Source organism: Pterocles gutturalis, unplaced genomic scaffold (genome assembly GCF_000699245.1).
Source record: "Pterocles gutturalis isolate BGI_N339 unplaced genomic scaffold, ASM69924v1 scaffold791, whole genome shotgun sequence".
NCBI lineage: Eukaryota > Metazoa > Chordata > Aves > Pterocliformes > Pteroclidae > Pterocles > Pterocles gutturalis.
In genome coordinates this window covers 909-16,884 of record NW_010099861.1, presented here as the reverse complement: position 1 = coordinate 16,884, position 15,976 = coordinate 909, and the positions used below count along the sequence as shown (strand labels likewise).

Genomic DNA, 15,976 nt, shown 5'->3' with positions numbered 1-15,976 from the left:
GTGCGGGAGGCGAGCACCCTCCAGCTCCTCCAGCTCTACACTTGCCTGGATCAGATCCAGTATATCGAGTGGTCGTCTGACTCCCTGTTCATACTGTGTGCCATGTACAAGCGGGGGATTGTTCAGGTAAGGACAAAAGCAGGGCAGTGTGTTTCCTATCGGGGATCCGTGTGTGGTGCGAGTGAGAGCTTCTTAGAGACAAGCACTAATTCAATGCTTTTGCTAAAGTAGCTGATGTTGTTATTGCATGGTGTGAGGATAACCCACTCTGCTATTATTTTTAAAACCATTAAAAACACCTTAGCTTAAAAAAACCCCAAAACTTCGAATGCAAATATTTATCACAACAAATCAAAGCTGATTGTCCTACCAGTTTCTTAATTCAATAGGAAATAAATACATGCAAACTTGTTAAATGGACTAAAACATTTTTTTTTTAAGAGTTGGATGTTCAGAATATTTGTCACATAAAAAAAGCCACCTTACTTTACAGTTTGTATTAACACGCAGAGGTGTGGGTCTTACTTTTGTAGTGGGATCCAGCGCCAGTCCTTCATGGCCAGGGGCTCTCAGGGGTTTCCTGACCTCTCTGGTGTGCGATGCAGGAACCGTTTCTCAGATGCAGCGTGTTCTTGTAAGCAGAGGTTTAGGTGAGCTGTTGGTTTGGTGCACTGTCTGTTTGGTTTCCTCTCTGCTCTAGGTCTGGTCCTTGGAGCAGCCAGACTGGCACTGTAAGATAGACGAGGGCTCAGCAGGATTGGTGGCTTCATGCTGGAGTCCGGATGGTCGTCACATTCTCAATACAACCGAGTTCCATGTAAGTGTGAAGTCATGATTACTCTCAAGGGTATCAGATGTTACTGTCTGCCCTTTGCCTCCTAAAATAACCTAAAGCTCTTAAAGCTGTAGTGGTGGTAAAGAGTGCAGATATGGTTCTCCTGTATTCATATATTAATGTAGGCTAGTTCCAGCTTGGATGTTAGTTATTTTGTTAACACCTTATCCTCTTGCTTCTGATGATAAGATAGAAAATGGACACTTAGCTTCAAAGGTAAAATTATGTGTCAGAGAAAAGTGTAGGGATAGCTGGCATTCATTGAAGCAATTTTAGAAATCAAATGTGTTGTTTCTAGCTCAGGATTTCTAGCAAAAAAACCCCAACAATAAACATTTAAGAGTGGCTATGGAATGAAAAAATATGGTCTTAGCTTTATTGACCTATGAGATTTAGATCCAGATCCTGGAAATAACTGTTTGATTTGACACCTACGAGTCAGACTGCTGTTGACAGAACCACTTGCAAAATTAAAATTAAAACCCTCTGTAAGCGCTTATTGATTAAGACCCGTGTTCTGGAATCCGCACTAAGGCAGAATCCAAACCATTTTGTGGATGCTGGGCCCTGGGCGCGTTGGAAGGCGTGTGGAAGTCTGATAGTCTTTGGAATAGAGCTGATGATTCATGTCATTCACTACAATGATGAACAGTCTTCTGTCAGCAGAGAACTAATGCAAGATATTTTTCTCTTTGCTGTATTTACTCTTTTCAAAACTAGATGGATTTTAGATTACAGGTTATTGTGTCATTCGCTAGTAATGAACTCGGATGTTATCGTGCAAGATTTTTCCTTTTTTTCATGCAAATCCCAGTGCTAATGGAATATGGATGGGGGACTGTCATCTGTGTGTGTGGACTGGAGTGCAAATGCTGGTGCTCTCAGGGAACCTGTGGAGAAACTTGCACATAGCTATGGTGTAGCTCCTGATGCACACAGTGGAATCCTGCAGGAAGGACGTTTCGTGCTAGGAAGGCCTTTTACTGCTGACTGGGATAGAGATTTTCTGGCTATAAAGCAGTCTTTTTCCACTCCCCTACCCCTTTAGATAGTGGGTTACAAGGAGTGATGGATTTAGGCCCTAGTTTTCCAAGGAATGAATCACACCAATGGTAATTAAAATGAAAAAATGAGTCCAGAGTTCTAACCTGAAGTGAGTAAAGACATGCCTGCTCGTCAGTAACCCAACCTGAAGGCTGGTGCTATGTGCTACAAGTGAGTATCTCGTGGCATGTGTGCGTGGGGGTGGACTAGTGAGTATTTATTGCCTCCCAACAGAACTTGGTTTGACCTTAGAGGATTTCATTAAGCCTTTGCCAAGTTGGCATCTGTGTTGGGGTAAGTTTTCTTTCCAGCTGTAAACAGGTTGCTAAATTAGCTTTTGTCAGACAGCTGCCTGGGTTATGCTGATGTCTGTGTTGTGTTTGCTCTCCCTCTGCTAAATCCATAGTCTGGTGGGACAGACAGGAGTAGTGCTCGAGATAGAAACTGCCAGGATACTTAATATCGGTGTATTATGTACATTACCAAATTCAGTGATTGCTCGGAGGGCTTCGGGGTTCCCGGTCAACCAGCGCCACTTGGCTTCGGTAGCCTGGCATTTTCAAACAGCACCAGCTAATTCCTCATACTCGATGACCTGAAGAATTACATGCGAGCTCCACTGTAAGCTCACAAATAACTTTCTTATTCCTAGAATTTTTTAAAATGATATGGTTGTGCTAGTTTATTTCTAGCAATCCATACTTAGTAGTGCCCCAGAAGAATTATTATATACAAGGTAACTAAATGGTACAGTCGTATTGGAGGAAGTACGTAGAGACTTTGTCCTTTCACTTGCTAGTGGATTTTTTTTTTACAGTAATGGGTTACTGTCAGATTAGACTTTGTCCTTTCACTTGCTAGTGGATTGTTTTTCACAGTAATGGGTTACTGTCAGATGCAGAGGAATTTACTGTGCTTAATTACAAAAATCTGTGTAGTACCTAGGTGTTCGCCCCAAAATTTTGAAAGCATCTTTGTGCTGTATGTTAGCTTAAGTGTTCTGTGTGTGGGGGTCATTCTGACAACATTTGGGATGGAAGTCCTGAGATGTAGAAAGATGCAGGCTGGTTGAGAAGTGGTCAGAAGAGTTGCAACTTGATTTTTTTCATCACCTTGTTGTTTATGCCAAGCTGAAGTACAGTTCTGTTAGGAAGAGCAGGGGTTTTTTTTGGAAAAAAAAGAGGTACTTTTTTTTCACCTAACTAATCAAGAGCAAATCTAAATTAGTTGGAAAAACACATTCTGAAAGCAGCTTGTTGTCCCATAGCTATGGTTTGTAGCGAGTGCTTCCTCTCCTGCTGACATCCCCTCTGTGAGGCAGCTCTGCTTGCCTGCAGGCTGTAAACCAGCCAACTGATTGCTAGATGATTCCGCGGTATCAGTTTGTCCTATGCAAGGTGTTGTACCAGGTACCTCTCTTGTTACAGTGCCGTCGTTCCACCTGAATTTATAGGCACATATAGAGCTTAAAGAAGAGCTGCAGATAAAAGATATAGAGAAAGCAAATGGATCCTCTGCTTCCTCGTGACTCTGGTGTGTGGTGATAAGTGGTTTGAAGACCAGCAGCATTGTTCTTGAGTGTTTCTTTCAGAGCCATACTTGTAAACTACATATATTGTACTTTCCCTAGTTCCATGTTAGGTACTGAAGCATTAAAGAGCTGCTTTCAAACTGCAGCAGCAGGGAAAGAAAGTGTGTGTTTCTGTGTATATTGGAGCTAATCCTTAGTAACTGGAAATGGCTACAGTGGTTGAAAAATGCTTTCTGTCGAGGAATGTGCTCTGAATAATCTTCTGAAATCCGGTGCTGACAGACACTGCTATGTAAGGAGGCCTTGTGACCCAGTCAAGTCTGGGACAAAAGTTGACAGTCATTTGAGATGCAAGGTTGTTTAAAAGTGTGTTTTTTATCTGTTGAAAATCACCAGTCTTACACCTGCCTGTAGCTGTCAACGTTGGGACGTAGTCCTGAACCCAGCACTGGAGACTGTTTATCACGTTGCCATCTAAATACTTCTTATTTCTCAGCTGTTTTTAGGCTATTTTAAAAATGCTTCTGCTTCTGGTTTGTTTTTCCACTGCAAAACAACAGCTGAAAACTTCTCAGACACCATTATCGTTAGGATGTGAGTTTGACAACTCCACTTAATCGAGCCATCTGCGCTAAAGAGAAAGCACCCCTCAACGTGATCAGTGAAGAGCTCATTGCAGTCTCGACCGCGCTCTGTTCTGCTGTAAAAGCAATTGTTCCTTCCCCACAAAGTCTCTGAGAAAAGCAAATAAGAGCAATGGAATTTATTGTGATTTTTGAAGCGTTTGGCTTTCTTTTTTCCCCCCTCTGTGCATCTCATGTTTCTGTTTCTCATAATAATATCTGCTAGCTCTGAAATGATCTTTCTTCAGCTAGTTTGCGTTGGCAGGTTGGGCAAGATTGCGAAGTAATGTTTCAGTTCTGATTGGGAATGTGAAGGTTCTCCCCTTTTGTGACAAATTGTAACTGTGTTGTTAATCCATGTAAGATAGCCCTACATTGAGCACGTAATGTAACTTTCTCAGTTTGTAAAAATGTTTTGAGCATACACAAATAGAACAACTGAAGAGAATCCTAATTTTGGGAATCAAAATGGTTTGGTTTCAAGTGTTTGTAACACTAGGCCAGAATCTTCAGGTTGTGTGGCTTGGGTGAGAGGTTGCAATGGCGTTACGGCAGAGCGTATACGTGGTCTCTGACCTGCAGTCAGAGCCTGCAGCCCTTTCAGGAGAGAGGCGCTGAAGTTGAACAGAGGATCTCATGGTTGTTACGGGTGCATCGTGACTGTTTCAGATCAAGTCTGAAGTGCTTTGGTTATCGCAGGGTTGTAGGTATCCAGTTATATTAAAGGGTCTTTGTTTTTGAAGGTGTGTTTTTGTGGGGTTTTTGTAGCCTGGGTGTAAACATCCCATGGGTGTGTGTATCTCTCTCCAGTGCTGCAGTGGCGTCATTGAGATTTACGCCATACCTGCTGGAAAGGATGTGTTGGGGAGGAATATGGGGCAGTACAGCACTACTCCAGCAACGTCGGTGTTTAATGTTACTGAAGCTTTTGCTGTCCATGAAGCGCACGCTGACAAGAATGAACAGGGAAACCATTATTGGTGTCTTCTCTGGGGAGTTACAAACCTTGACTCTTTTAGAGAAGGTTCTCTCCGAACAGCAGAGGACTGCACTTGAGGATGAAGCAGACATGGATGCAGAAAGACTTTTCCAAGTGAAGGTGTACTTGCCTTTTCTACTCTGCGGTGGAGTCTCAGGGGAGGCAGAGGTGCCAGTAAGAGCTCTGCGTGTGATGTGCTGTTTCTCACCTCTAGAGATTTTCCTCTTCTGCTGCACTTGAGCGTGATGGGAGCAGTGAGGTTTTGCCTTGTTTGGAGGCTCTGAGCCAGCCTGCGTGGCCCAGGATAGAGACGTGTTTGACGCACGGCAGGCCAGGTGAGTTGGTTGTGAGGCCCAGCAGCAGCACAAATGTAACTTTGGATGCCTTTGTCAGGAGAAATTACAATCCAGGCCTCAGCATTCAAAGCTTGCAGCTGCTAAGCTTGTATTAAGTGGCTGTAGAATGCGTGTTGTGTACGCTGCGTGTTTTGGTCAAGGGAGGAACAGCAGCAAGCACATTTAACACTGCAATGAATGGGAGCAAGCAGCGTATCACTATTGCAGTTGCTATAGAAGAATGTGTGTAGGCATTGTGTTGGTATTTTTAAAGTAAATCTTGCCTGAAGAGCAGACTAACAATGCTGTATTTTCCTATGTCCGGAAGTGAGCGGTTGCAGTGATAAAACTTGATTAATGTTTTTCATCTAGTGGATTCCTCTAGGACCTGCTAAATTTAGAAGTGGTACTGTAGATGTCTAGTTGTAATTTCATGCCTGTAAAATAAAGGAAGAGAAAAATAAACACTGCATTAAATAGTGGTCCAATATCCTTTTTAACTTTGGATAGAAGAAGGCTTGAATCTGATCTGGTTGTGCTCTTTCCTGTATTTTTTTTTAAATTGGTTTCTCTGTCTCTTCAAATCTCAAAATTTTCTTGTGTATATAAAAAGCAGTAGGGAGAACAGCTAATGCTTCTTTTTTCTTTGGGGCTGCATGTATCTCTGGAGGGAGGCAGCTTTTATTAGGATTCTGAAGCTTGGTTTGAACACCATGTCAATGTCTTGCCTTGTGCTTCCTGGCAAAAAAATGATGATGTCAGCAATGAAAAAACCCTCCAAGTTCTGTTGCAGTGCACAGGTAGAACAGATACGGAGGATGCTGTCTTGGAGCCCTGTGTCACCACTGAATGGCACCACTTACTTCAGGGAAGGAAAATGTGAATTGAGGACAAAGAAAGTGTAGCAGAAACTTCCTCCCAGGACTGCTGGTGATTGGTCTGCAGCTGATGCAGGAGGATGATGAGATGTAGACAGTGCTGAAGCTTTACTTATATAATAAACTGGAACTAATTTTGTTGTTGAGTAGTTCTGGGAGAGGTAGCTTTATGACTGTGGTGCCTTATTGCAAAAACAGTTCTACCTGCGTCTCTTCTAGAATCTCTTACCTTGGTGCAATGAAATGTAGAAAAATACAAGAAAAAAAATTATACTGGAAGCATTCCTCACTCCAGATAGAAATGCAAAGGTTCAGATGGCATCCTGGTTAATGCACAGATGTCTGGTGTAGCTGCCGTTGCTAAGGGAGAGTAAGTATTTGTTTTTAATTGAATAATCTGCAGATGGCAACACAGAGCTTCCAGAATGCAGGCTGTGACCTTGAAGAGCTGTGGAGAGGCTTGTTTTGCAGCTGACTGCCTTCTCGTCAGGTTTTGTGTCTTATGGATGCCCAAGCCTCCAGAAATACCCCAAACAGGATTTTTCATGCCTGGCTTTGGGTACCATATTTTGGTTCTTTTCTAATTCTTTCAGTAATTATGTAATGTTGCCGCCTTGTGGGTGGCTGAGGAGGGACAAGCAAAATGCAAATTAGCTGTCAAAGCTGAGTGTGTCTGAAAGCTGAAAAATACAGCTAAATTTTCATACTTAGTAGCCTTGTCCCAAGAGATACGATGTTCTTAAGCTGCTGTAACATCTCATCCATTCATAAATGCAAAAAAACTTCTAATCCCTCTTCCAGATTCTGTGATGGTGTTTTCCTGACTGAAAAGTGTGTCTCTGTATGATACATTGACAGTCATGTAGCTAGAGTCATGCCAATGTCAGTAACTTTAAGGTCAATGAAGAGCTTTTCTCCATATTGGTGTTCTGCATCTCACGTGCCCCTCTAGAGTATTCAGCGTGCCTGTCACGTTAGTTTGGAACGAGTAACCTTGCTAATTGAAGGCCATTGGGAGATAATTCCTCGCAGTTACTTCTTAGGGCTTTGTGTTTGAGCTACATAAAATAGCTGCAAATTAACCACAGAAGGTATAGTGATCCACTGTGTGTTCATGAATTAGTTTTATGGCTTCCTATTTACTTACTTTATCTACAAGAATAACCAAATGCTTCCTTGTCCTTTTTGTGACAGCTGCGGATAACTGTGTGGTCCTTGTGTACGAAATCTGTGTCTTACATCAAATATCCCAAAGCTTGTCAGCAGGGTAAGTGTCACACAGGAATGGTATTTTTTAAGATGGCAGAAAGGGGAAAATGATTTGGATGAAACACGTGTTTCAGAAGAGGCTCTGGGACCCTCCCTGCTGAGGGGTTAGCTCGCCCGCAGGGATGCAGGTCTCTGAGATCAGTCCCTGTGTGCCACCTGCTGCGGTGCACTGAGATGTGCTCTGGGCTCGTTGTACTCTCACTGTGAATGAAGGATCACATCTGATCTCTGTGCCTGTTCTTCAGCTTGTGTTCACCGCTGAAGGGTCCTTTAAGACCATAAATTAAGCTGGATGCGTTGGTGATGAAAAACACTAGTCCAAAGTGGCTTTTGTCACCTTCTACACATGAAAAGATTTGAAAGCTCATGTTGGGACTGTATCCACAGCACATCAGCTATTTTCTCTTGTTTTCTCTCTTTTTTTTTTTTTAAATTAACTCTCTCATTGGCAGGGATCGCTTTCACCAAGGACGGCCGCTACATGGCAGTAGCAGAGAGACGGGACTGCAAGGACTTCATCAGCATCTTTGTGTGCAATGACTGGCAGCTGCTGAGGGTAGGATGAGTCCTTGCCCTCCACTGCTTCTGCATAGACTACACGCATACGTTGCACACTTTAAACTTGGTCACTTTGGTAGTCTGGTTTTAGACTTGCCAATGCATTTTCTATCCAGCATCTGGCTCCTTCCCTGGCCTGCGGGCAAACTCCCATAGCAGCATTCTGTTCGGGAGATCAATATATGCTATATGTGCATAAAGAATTGCTGATGGAATGCAAAAGTTGACCTTTAAATTATTGGATGAGCTTCTTTACAATAAACTGTGCTACATTTTATTGTGTTCATTTAAAGGTTTAGCAACTGTGTGCCTTTTCTGTAAAGGAAAACCAAAGAAACCATGAATGCAGCATGCTATTGCGAAAGAAAATATTTCTGTTTCTATGCTAGAGTACAAAAGGCTTCCTGCATTTGTGGTAGCACTTAAAAGGATAAAACTGAGGACTGTGCTAGGTCAGATGCAACAGTATTTGTTAGTGTAATATTTGAAATGGTTTTGTTTTTTTTTTTTTCTCTTTTGGGGGCAGCATTTTGACACTGAAACGCAAGATCTGTTTGGGATTGAATGGTCTCCTAATGGCTGTGTTCTGGCAGTGTGGGATACATGTCTGGAGGTAGGAGGAAAAAGCAGATTATTTTCTTGGAGAGTTCAAGTTGGTTTGTAGCTGTCGTGTAAAGCAGTAACTAAAATAACTAGTGTAACTTTTTATTTCTTTTAAAAATAACAAAAGCTGAACTCAAACCGTTTTAAATATTAAAGTTGTCTTGGTAATAGATGTCCTTACAAGTGTTTGTCAAACTTATGTAATCTTTAATGACAGCAAGTTATCTTACTAGCTTCTTGTCTCAAAGTCACAGATAAGAGGCCATGCCCTTTGCTTAAAATGCAGCAAGTTAAATACAGGGAGAGTTTGGAAGGAATGTTTTTGCCTGTCTATGGTTTTTAACAGTATTGTTAGTCTTTAGAAGGAATCTCTTTCTGTTTCAGTATAAAATCTTGCTGTACTCCCTTGATGGCAGACTGCTAGCCACGTATCGGGCTTATGAATGGTCACTAGGCATAAAATCAATCGCCTGGAGTCCTAGCAGCCAATTTCTGGCAATTGGCAGCTATGATGAAAAGGTAAGAAACAGGTTTATTTTCTCTCTTTTATTTAAACCATTTGTAGAACTTTGTCGTAACAGGTTGTTTTTCTCTTGCAATGCTTTCTTGAATTAGGTGCGTATCTTGAACCATGTAACTTGGAAGAAGATCATAGAGTTTGAGCATCCAGCAACCATTGCTAACAGCAAGACTGTAAGTATGGATCCAAAATCCATTGAATCATTAGCAGGGCTTTGATGCTGCTATTTGTATCTGAAAGACGCTAGTAAAGAGATTTCATTCTGGAGAGCTTGCTTTTTCCCCTCCTAGTGTGTGAATAGGGCTTGGGAAATTGCATGAAAATTTGGGGATGTAAGAGAAACAGAGGAAACCTTTCAAATTCGAGGGAATGCACACACGATCCTCTCAGCTTTAGCACTAATAGATTCTCAGGTGACTTCTGTCATGTGCCAGTGTGTTGTGATGCGTATGGTGACTGCATTACAGATTTGGGTATGCAGATGATGGCAAAGTGGGAAACTTAACAGGAGAGATTTTTCCCAGCTGTATGCAATTTGTGACTTTAAAGAGTGTTGGAACTGGATTGTGATCAGATTTACATCCTGTGTGTATGAGCTCATCCAGCTCACCTAAAGAGCACTTCCTGTGAACGTCTGTCAGCATTTATTTTTATCCTTGCATGCATATATATGCAAGGCCCAGCAGATTCTGGGTAGCTGGCAGCAGGCGGAGAGCTGTAGCTTTTGTTCCAGAAGTCACAAGCTGTTCTCATCCATCAAGGTAAAAAGAACACAGTGTGGTAGCGCTGCATGCTGCTGCCGAGGAAGGACTAGGCTTGCGTCTAGACAGACAGCCTGTAAGAGTTTACACGTGCAGACTGTAAGTCTGCAATATTCATGTGGCTGTGTTGATGCCCCTCAGCCAGCAGCAAGGCACGATCTATTAAATGCACCTCAGCAAAACTTCTCGTGACTGAAAAATGCCCTTACATATTTTACACCTAACTGGAAGTAATGGGAAACATGGGAATAGCTCTGTTAATCTGGACTATACAGACAGGAATTGCAGTTGGTGCATTTTATCCTAGTGATGGCGTTTGAGAATAACATGTTGTAGGCACACTATTGAAGTATTTTTGCTATTTCCTTCTGCAATATTGCATTTTGTTTGCATTTATTTATGATAGTATCCGATTAAAGAGTCTGTGTTGCAAAAATGAAATCTATGTTCCCATTATAATGCAGATGATTTATTGTACTGCCTGATTTAGCTCTCAGGAATAACGAATGGGGTGTACTCTGTAAGACTCATTCTTTGTAGACTTCAAGGTTCATTTATTTGTCACAGGATTGTTCTCCTGATCATGGTTCCAAACAGCAAATGATTCACTGAGAATGCTGGATTTGGTATTTGCCTGTTGAAGCCCTTTCCTCCATTGATGAACTAGGGGATGCTGAGATATAATACACTCAAAAATGAGTTAGTGGGATGTGGGTGATTTGGTAATAGCCCCAAGGCCCTTCTGTAGAACTCTCGCTTATTTCTTTGTAGATTGTGTATAAAGAAGTGGAGAAATCCCCATCTGTTGAAACAGAGAGACTTTCTTTCTCTCCAGCAAGAGCACTGGCTAGTTCTCTCTTCAGCACAGAAAGTAAATGTAAGCCAAAGTTTACTGAAATGAGACACTTGAGTTTGCCATGTGAAGTCTTTCTATAAATAAATATTATAGGTGAACTCTGCGTCTTTTGATATTGGGGTGGATCCGCTGGATGCTCTGCTCAAGGCTCCTGAGTTAATTGCAGAGCTCCAAGGGCAGTGAGCACCCCGCTAGAGGGGATGTGTCTGCATGGGGGTTTGAAGGCAGGCTAAAGACAATTAAAGTTAATAAAACAGCTGGAGTTTTTGATTGGAACATCTTGGAGAAGAATAAAATACGGTCCTGTCACTTCAGGGATGAGGGGATTTTTAACAGTTGGCATTTAAATGTTTTGTTTGTTCAGGCTTGCTCAGTAAAGTACTTTTATTTCAAATTCCAGATGACATTTCCCAGGTACCAGTTTCCTTACAGTATATCAAACCAGTTGCTGACAGGGCAAATCCCAAAATGGGAATAGGGATGTTGGCTTTCAGTCCCGATAACTGTTTCCTGGCAACCAAAAATGGTAAGTTCCTGCTGCCCTGGATTAAAGGGGAAACCTACTCATTGTCTGTGGTGTGTTTTTGTAAAAGAAACGAGGGCAATAACTGGTCAGTTATTAGGCACTATGGGAAGACTCATGGCCCTGTTAGACCTCAACTAATGCCCATTTCTTAAAAAACCTGAGTGTGATCTTTTTATCTTTCAGGTATTTTCATGATTACCTCTTCCTTTTCTGACAGATAACATTCCTAATGCTGTCTGGATCTGGGACATTAAAAAGCTGAAACTGTTTGTGGTCTTGGAGCAGCTGTGTGCGATCCAGTCTTTCCAGTGGGACCCACGACAACCTCGCCTGGCTGTATGTACAGGAAACAGCAAAGTCTACCTCTGGTCCCCGGCGGGCTGTGTGTCAGTGCAGGTCCCAGCGGAAGGTAAGGCTGCCTGCAGGAACTTCACCAAGCCATCAGCAGCTGCCTTTCCCTAGAGTAAGAGGATGGACTGGCAGCTTCTTGCTGACAAACTTTGATCTCTTTCTGCAGGTGACTTCCCGATTGTCTCCCTCTCCTGGCATTCTAGTGGAGACTCCATGGTGCTTCTGAGTAAGGACAACTTTTGTGTGTGTTACTTAGAAAGAGAAGAGATAAAATAACAATTGTGCTCACTTGTTTGAGGAACGGTAAGGAAAGGGGTCAAACCCTGTTGCCTGAGGGTTTTGTATTTATAAATTATTTATTTGAAGGAGGGGTAACCAAACTCCTGTGTGTAAAGCTCCGTGATTGCACTTGATTGCAGTGATGTAGCAGCTGAAGTGTAGAGAATGAAGTCTGGATTTCAAGAAAACTTTAGTATTGATGTACTTGAACTTTCTCTTGAACTTTGTCAACTATGAAACCTTATTTTCTAAAATTGTAGCTGTGTGTATATAATGTATAGCTATTATTTAAATTTTTAAATTTCCAATAAATATTTTGATAGTTACAAACTTGGTATGACTCTCTAAACTTGCACTTCTCCATTTGAAAGTCGGTTTCTGTATTATCAGCACAAGAAAACAGTTACTTGCACACCACAATGTACAGCTTATGTCTAGTTTTGGAAGACAACATTTTTTTCTGGTGTATTAGAATTAGATATTGTAGCAGAGGCAGATACACCAGTAAGACACTTCCTAGCAAATCAGTTACTGTTCAAGCAAAACAAGTTCTTTGTTCAGAAAGCAAACTGAGTAATCTGTGATAATAATTTTGCTGTTCCAGACTAAGATGTTAATGGGTGACAGGAATTGTGCCTGGTCTACCCTGGATTTATTACACTGCATCTTTACAAGAAGGGTCGTAACTGATAGTTGAGAATGATATATTGCAGGCAACTGAAATGGGAGCTTTTGACCACACTATCTAGTGCCAAACAGGAGTGGATAAGTCAGCACGGGAGGAGGAGGTGGTTTTGTAGCCAGTCACCCTCTTCTTCAGAGGAAGCAAGCCTATTGTTTAGGAATTTATTGAATGTTTTTTATTTTGCTATTAATTTCACAGCCCTCAGTCTCCACAAAATGAAGAACAAAGAAGAAATTGAGTCAAAATTTAACTTTATTGCAAGATTAATGAAAATTAAATAGGTATCTTAGAAAATGCATTGAGAGGGGCATGCAACTTGTTGCGTTCCATCGTTGACTTCAGCTTTACATAAATTTCATAAACACACATCTACTGTAAGTTCAAAAAACCACCACTGCAGCACAGCATTTCTTCAGCATTGTAGTTGTGCAGATAAATGCTCTGATAAAATAGCCTATATAGAAGGTCAGACACAATGGAAAAGCTTGTTAGAGTAACTTCAAGAGCAATTTCAGTTGTGGTCTCTCTTACGCTGCTGCTGAATTTTATTACTGGACATCTGTATGAAGTGCAAGAATGCAGAAATCAAGATTGGCGTATAGTGCTTACAGTTTTATCTGTCTCCATTATGAAGTCCTGCACTGCTGCCGTCCCAAACTAGAGCAGATTTAAGAAAAATTGCTAAGAAATAAATCAAATCAAAATAGAATTCCTTTTCCATTTTATAAATAATAGCTTTGAAGGCAGAGGCTTTTGGCAATATGCTCTCAAAGGAGTCGTTATGGCTGCAGCAAGAAAACACACCTAGAAATGGGGAAGTCAGACTCGGTTCTTGAGGGAGGTATTTTTACAAAAAGCTGATCAAGGCATATTCAGCCATACACCGCAGTTTACAAAGGGATGGTTCACGTACACTGCTTCTGAGCAGCCGTAGCAGCACAGCTTTAACAAAACTGGCTGATGCTGTTTTGCCAAAGAATGACAGATGCAGCTTTCCAAGCTCTTAACAGGCGTTAATCAAAACACTAAGATTACTGTAACTGCGAACACCACTGCCCCTTAAACAACACCAACCAGTCCCAAGCACACCACTGACTGACACCACAGACAGGGATGTGGCTGCAATAGGTGTGAGCGTTCTACTGGATCTTGGATATGTGCATTTGTAGCTGATACCAATCACACTTAATTAACAGGGAAGAACATGGAGTTAGAAATGGAAAACACCGCAGCTCACTAGCCCTGTGTGAGAACTGTAAATTAGATACAGACTAGGCGAGTGACACTACCTTGTGTCTGCTTCAGAGGAATCTGACCTGTGCGTTCTCCCCAACAACCAGGGCCTCCCGCGAGCGGTGAGATCGACAGCCACCCTCTGCATCCCCCCGACTTCCTCACTTTGATTAGCAAGTATTCTGCCACGCAGCGCGCTCTCCCCAGGAGACCAAGATCAAATCATTTTCCCTTGAAAAGATTAAATGCTGTGGATTTTAAAATCCAATTTTGCCTCTTGTCATGGAGTAGCCAAGTTTGGCCTCGTTGTTGATGAAGGACATCAACCCCAGGTAGGTCTCGATCAGAAGAGGACGCTCCAGCACCAGCACGCCGTTAGCCCTTCCCGGCAGCGGATGCTCCTTATGGGCTTTCTTCACAGCTTGGATTAGCTGAGTTTTAAAGTTTTCCAGCTGAAACAACAACAACAAAAAAATTACCTTCATGTTTTTCCATTGTTTTAAAATTTGTTAGACGAACAGCTGCTGCTGTTGAATCATGAAGGATTAACACTAAAGCTAACTAATATTGTTTATTTCTGACAGTAGTTCTCCTGCCCTTATCACTGAGGTGTTGAACTTAAATCACCGTAGTGTTCTATTTTTAAGAAAAAGCCACTATTGCAAGAAAAACTAAGCACCCCCTAGGTGAAGGTTTACAGTGAGCAATGAAACCGATCTGTTTCATCAGCTGTCAGCCCTAGATGAAAAGTCGGGCATCAGCCTGTCAGGTAAGCAAGGGTGGGAACAGCACCAAGATCCATTTTCTTTTGGGTTTTACAGGACTCTGCACCTCTGGAAGTTTCAGGTTCCTTCTTCTATAAACCATTTTTGGGTAGCTGGCAAAACCTGACAGTTGGGCTGCCCTGCAAGTCAAAATCTGGAGCATGGGGAAGTTCTAAGTTCTGTCTCTTTGATTTAACGGCTTCCATCCGAGTTAACGGCTCTAGCTTTTCAAAATAATCCCAGTCCTCTCCAGCCCCCGAGACCAACAACCCTCTAGAACAGGAGAGGCGAGTTCCCTACCAGGCAAAGGGATGCGATCTTCTCATCAGCATCTGCCATGGGATGTTCGGTGAAGGTGACGTAGGGGATGTTCGTGGACCACGGGTTCCATCTGTTGATGAAGGAGGCGCGACTTTGCTTGTCCCACTGAATTCGGATGCCAACGCCTTCCCGCCTGGTAGTGAAGAGAGCAAAATTAGCGTGGACAGACTTTGGAGTCTTTGGGGCAAATGTAGTCAGGACCTGCTTAAACCTGGGAGCTCAAATGTAAGTTCGAGAATAAGTTTTTCCTCTAGAATAGTAATAGAAGAATTCAGCCTGTGAAATACAGAAGGTACGTTCTTACAGGCTGAGTGCAACCAGGCTGAGCTCCTCGGACGCCCAGGACACAAAGCCTGACCCGCGCTGCCTGGGGCAGCCTGCGTTTACGTGTGGCCTGACATTTACACCCAGCTGTCCAGCAAAGCCCGAAAGTGGTGCTGGTGCTGCTGCTGCTACTGCTTCCTGCATTGCTGAATAGAGATGAACTTTGCTCCCAAATCCGTTCATCTTATCTTAAAAGTCCTGGAGGAACTCACTTTTAATGCAACTACTAACAGTCCCGGCAGCACAGCAGCTACTCTGCAGTGTTCCAGTGAAGCTCTGGTCATTGCTCACCAGGTCACGCCAGCAAAAGGAAGAGTTCTCCATCTCGTCCACTGGTCAGTGACAAGGGTTGACAGCTCAAAGCAATTAAAATAATAATACAAGAATTCCCATGACATGAAAGTATTACCATGTCAGCTTACTTGTTCAGAGATTTAGCTGGGAACTCAAACTCTCCCACAGAGATGGTGTCGACGGCACCGAGGGAGATCCTCGTCACGTGCTGGCACTGCAGGCTGATGAAGTTGTATTTGCAGATGAGGAGGGACCAATCTGTGATGAGGACGAGACGCTCCTTCTCGTTGTTCCAGTGATCAATCCTGGTAAGACAACACAACTGAACTTTATCAGTTTTGATTGCTGGCTAGAAACACGTAATGGTACTGATTTAATTGTCTTTCCTTACAACGATTAAAGATTAT

The 15,976-nt window shown here is 42.5% G+C and overlaps 2 protein-coding genes across 2 annotated transcripts; one reads left to right on the top strand and one right to left on the bottom strand.

Annotated features, from left to right (window-relative positions):
* Positions 1–11,945, top strand: WRAP73 (WD repeat containing, antisense to TP73; the record flags this gene model as incomplete). Its single annotated transcript, XM_010077355.1, has 11 exons — positions 1–126; positions 701–817; positions 7,420–7,492; positions 7,947–8,050; positions 8,579–8,665; positions 9,040–9,174; positions 9,271–9,348; positions 10,708–10,813; positions 11,193–11,318; positions 11,536–11,727; positions 11,836–11,945. Coding segments are annotated over 11 exons (1,254 nt in total), but the record flags the coding sequence as incomplete, so codon positions are not given.
* Positions 11,946–14,095: 2,150 nt separating this feature from the next.
* Positions 14,096–15,918, bottom strand: TPRG1L (tumor protein p63 regulated 1-like; the record flags this gene model as incomplete). Its single annotated transcript, XM_010077344.1, has 3 exons — positions 14,096–14,318; positions 14,931–15,084; positions 15,698–15,918. Coding segments are annotated over 3 exons (570 nt in total), but the record flags the coding sequence as incomplete, so codon positions are not given.
* Between the last annotated feature and the right edge of the window lie 58 nt (positions 15,919–15,976).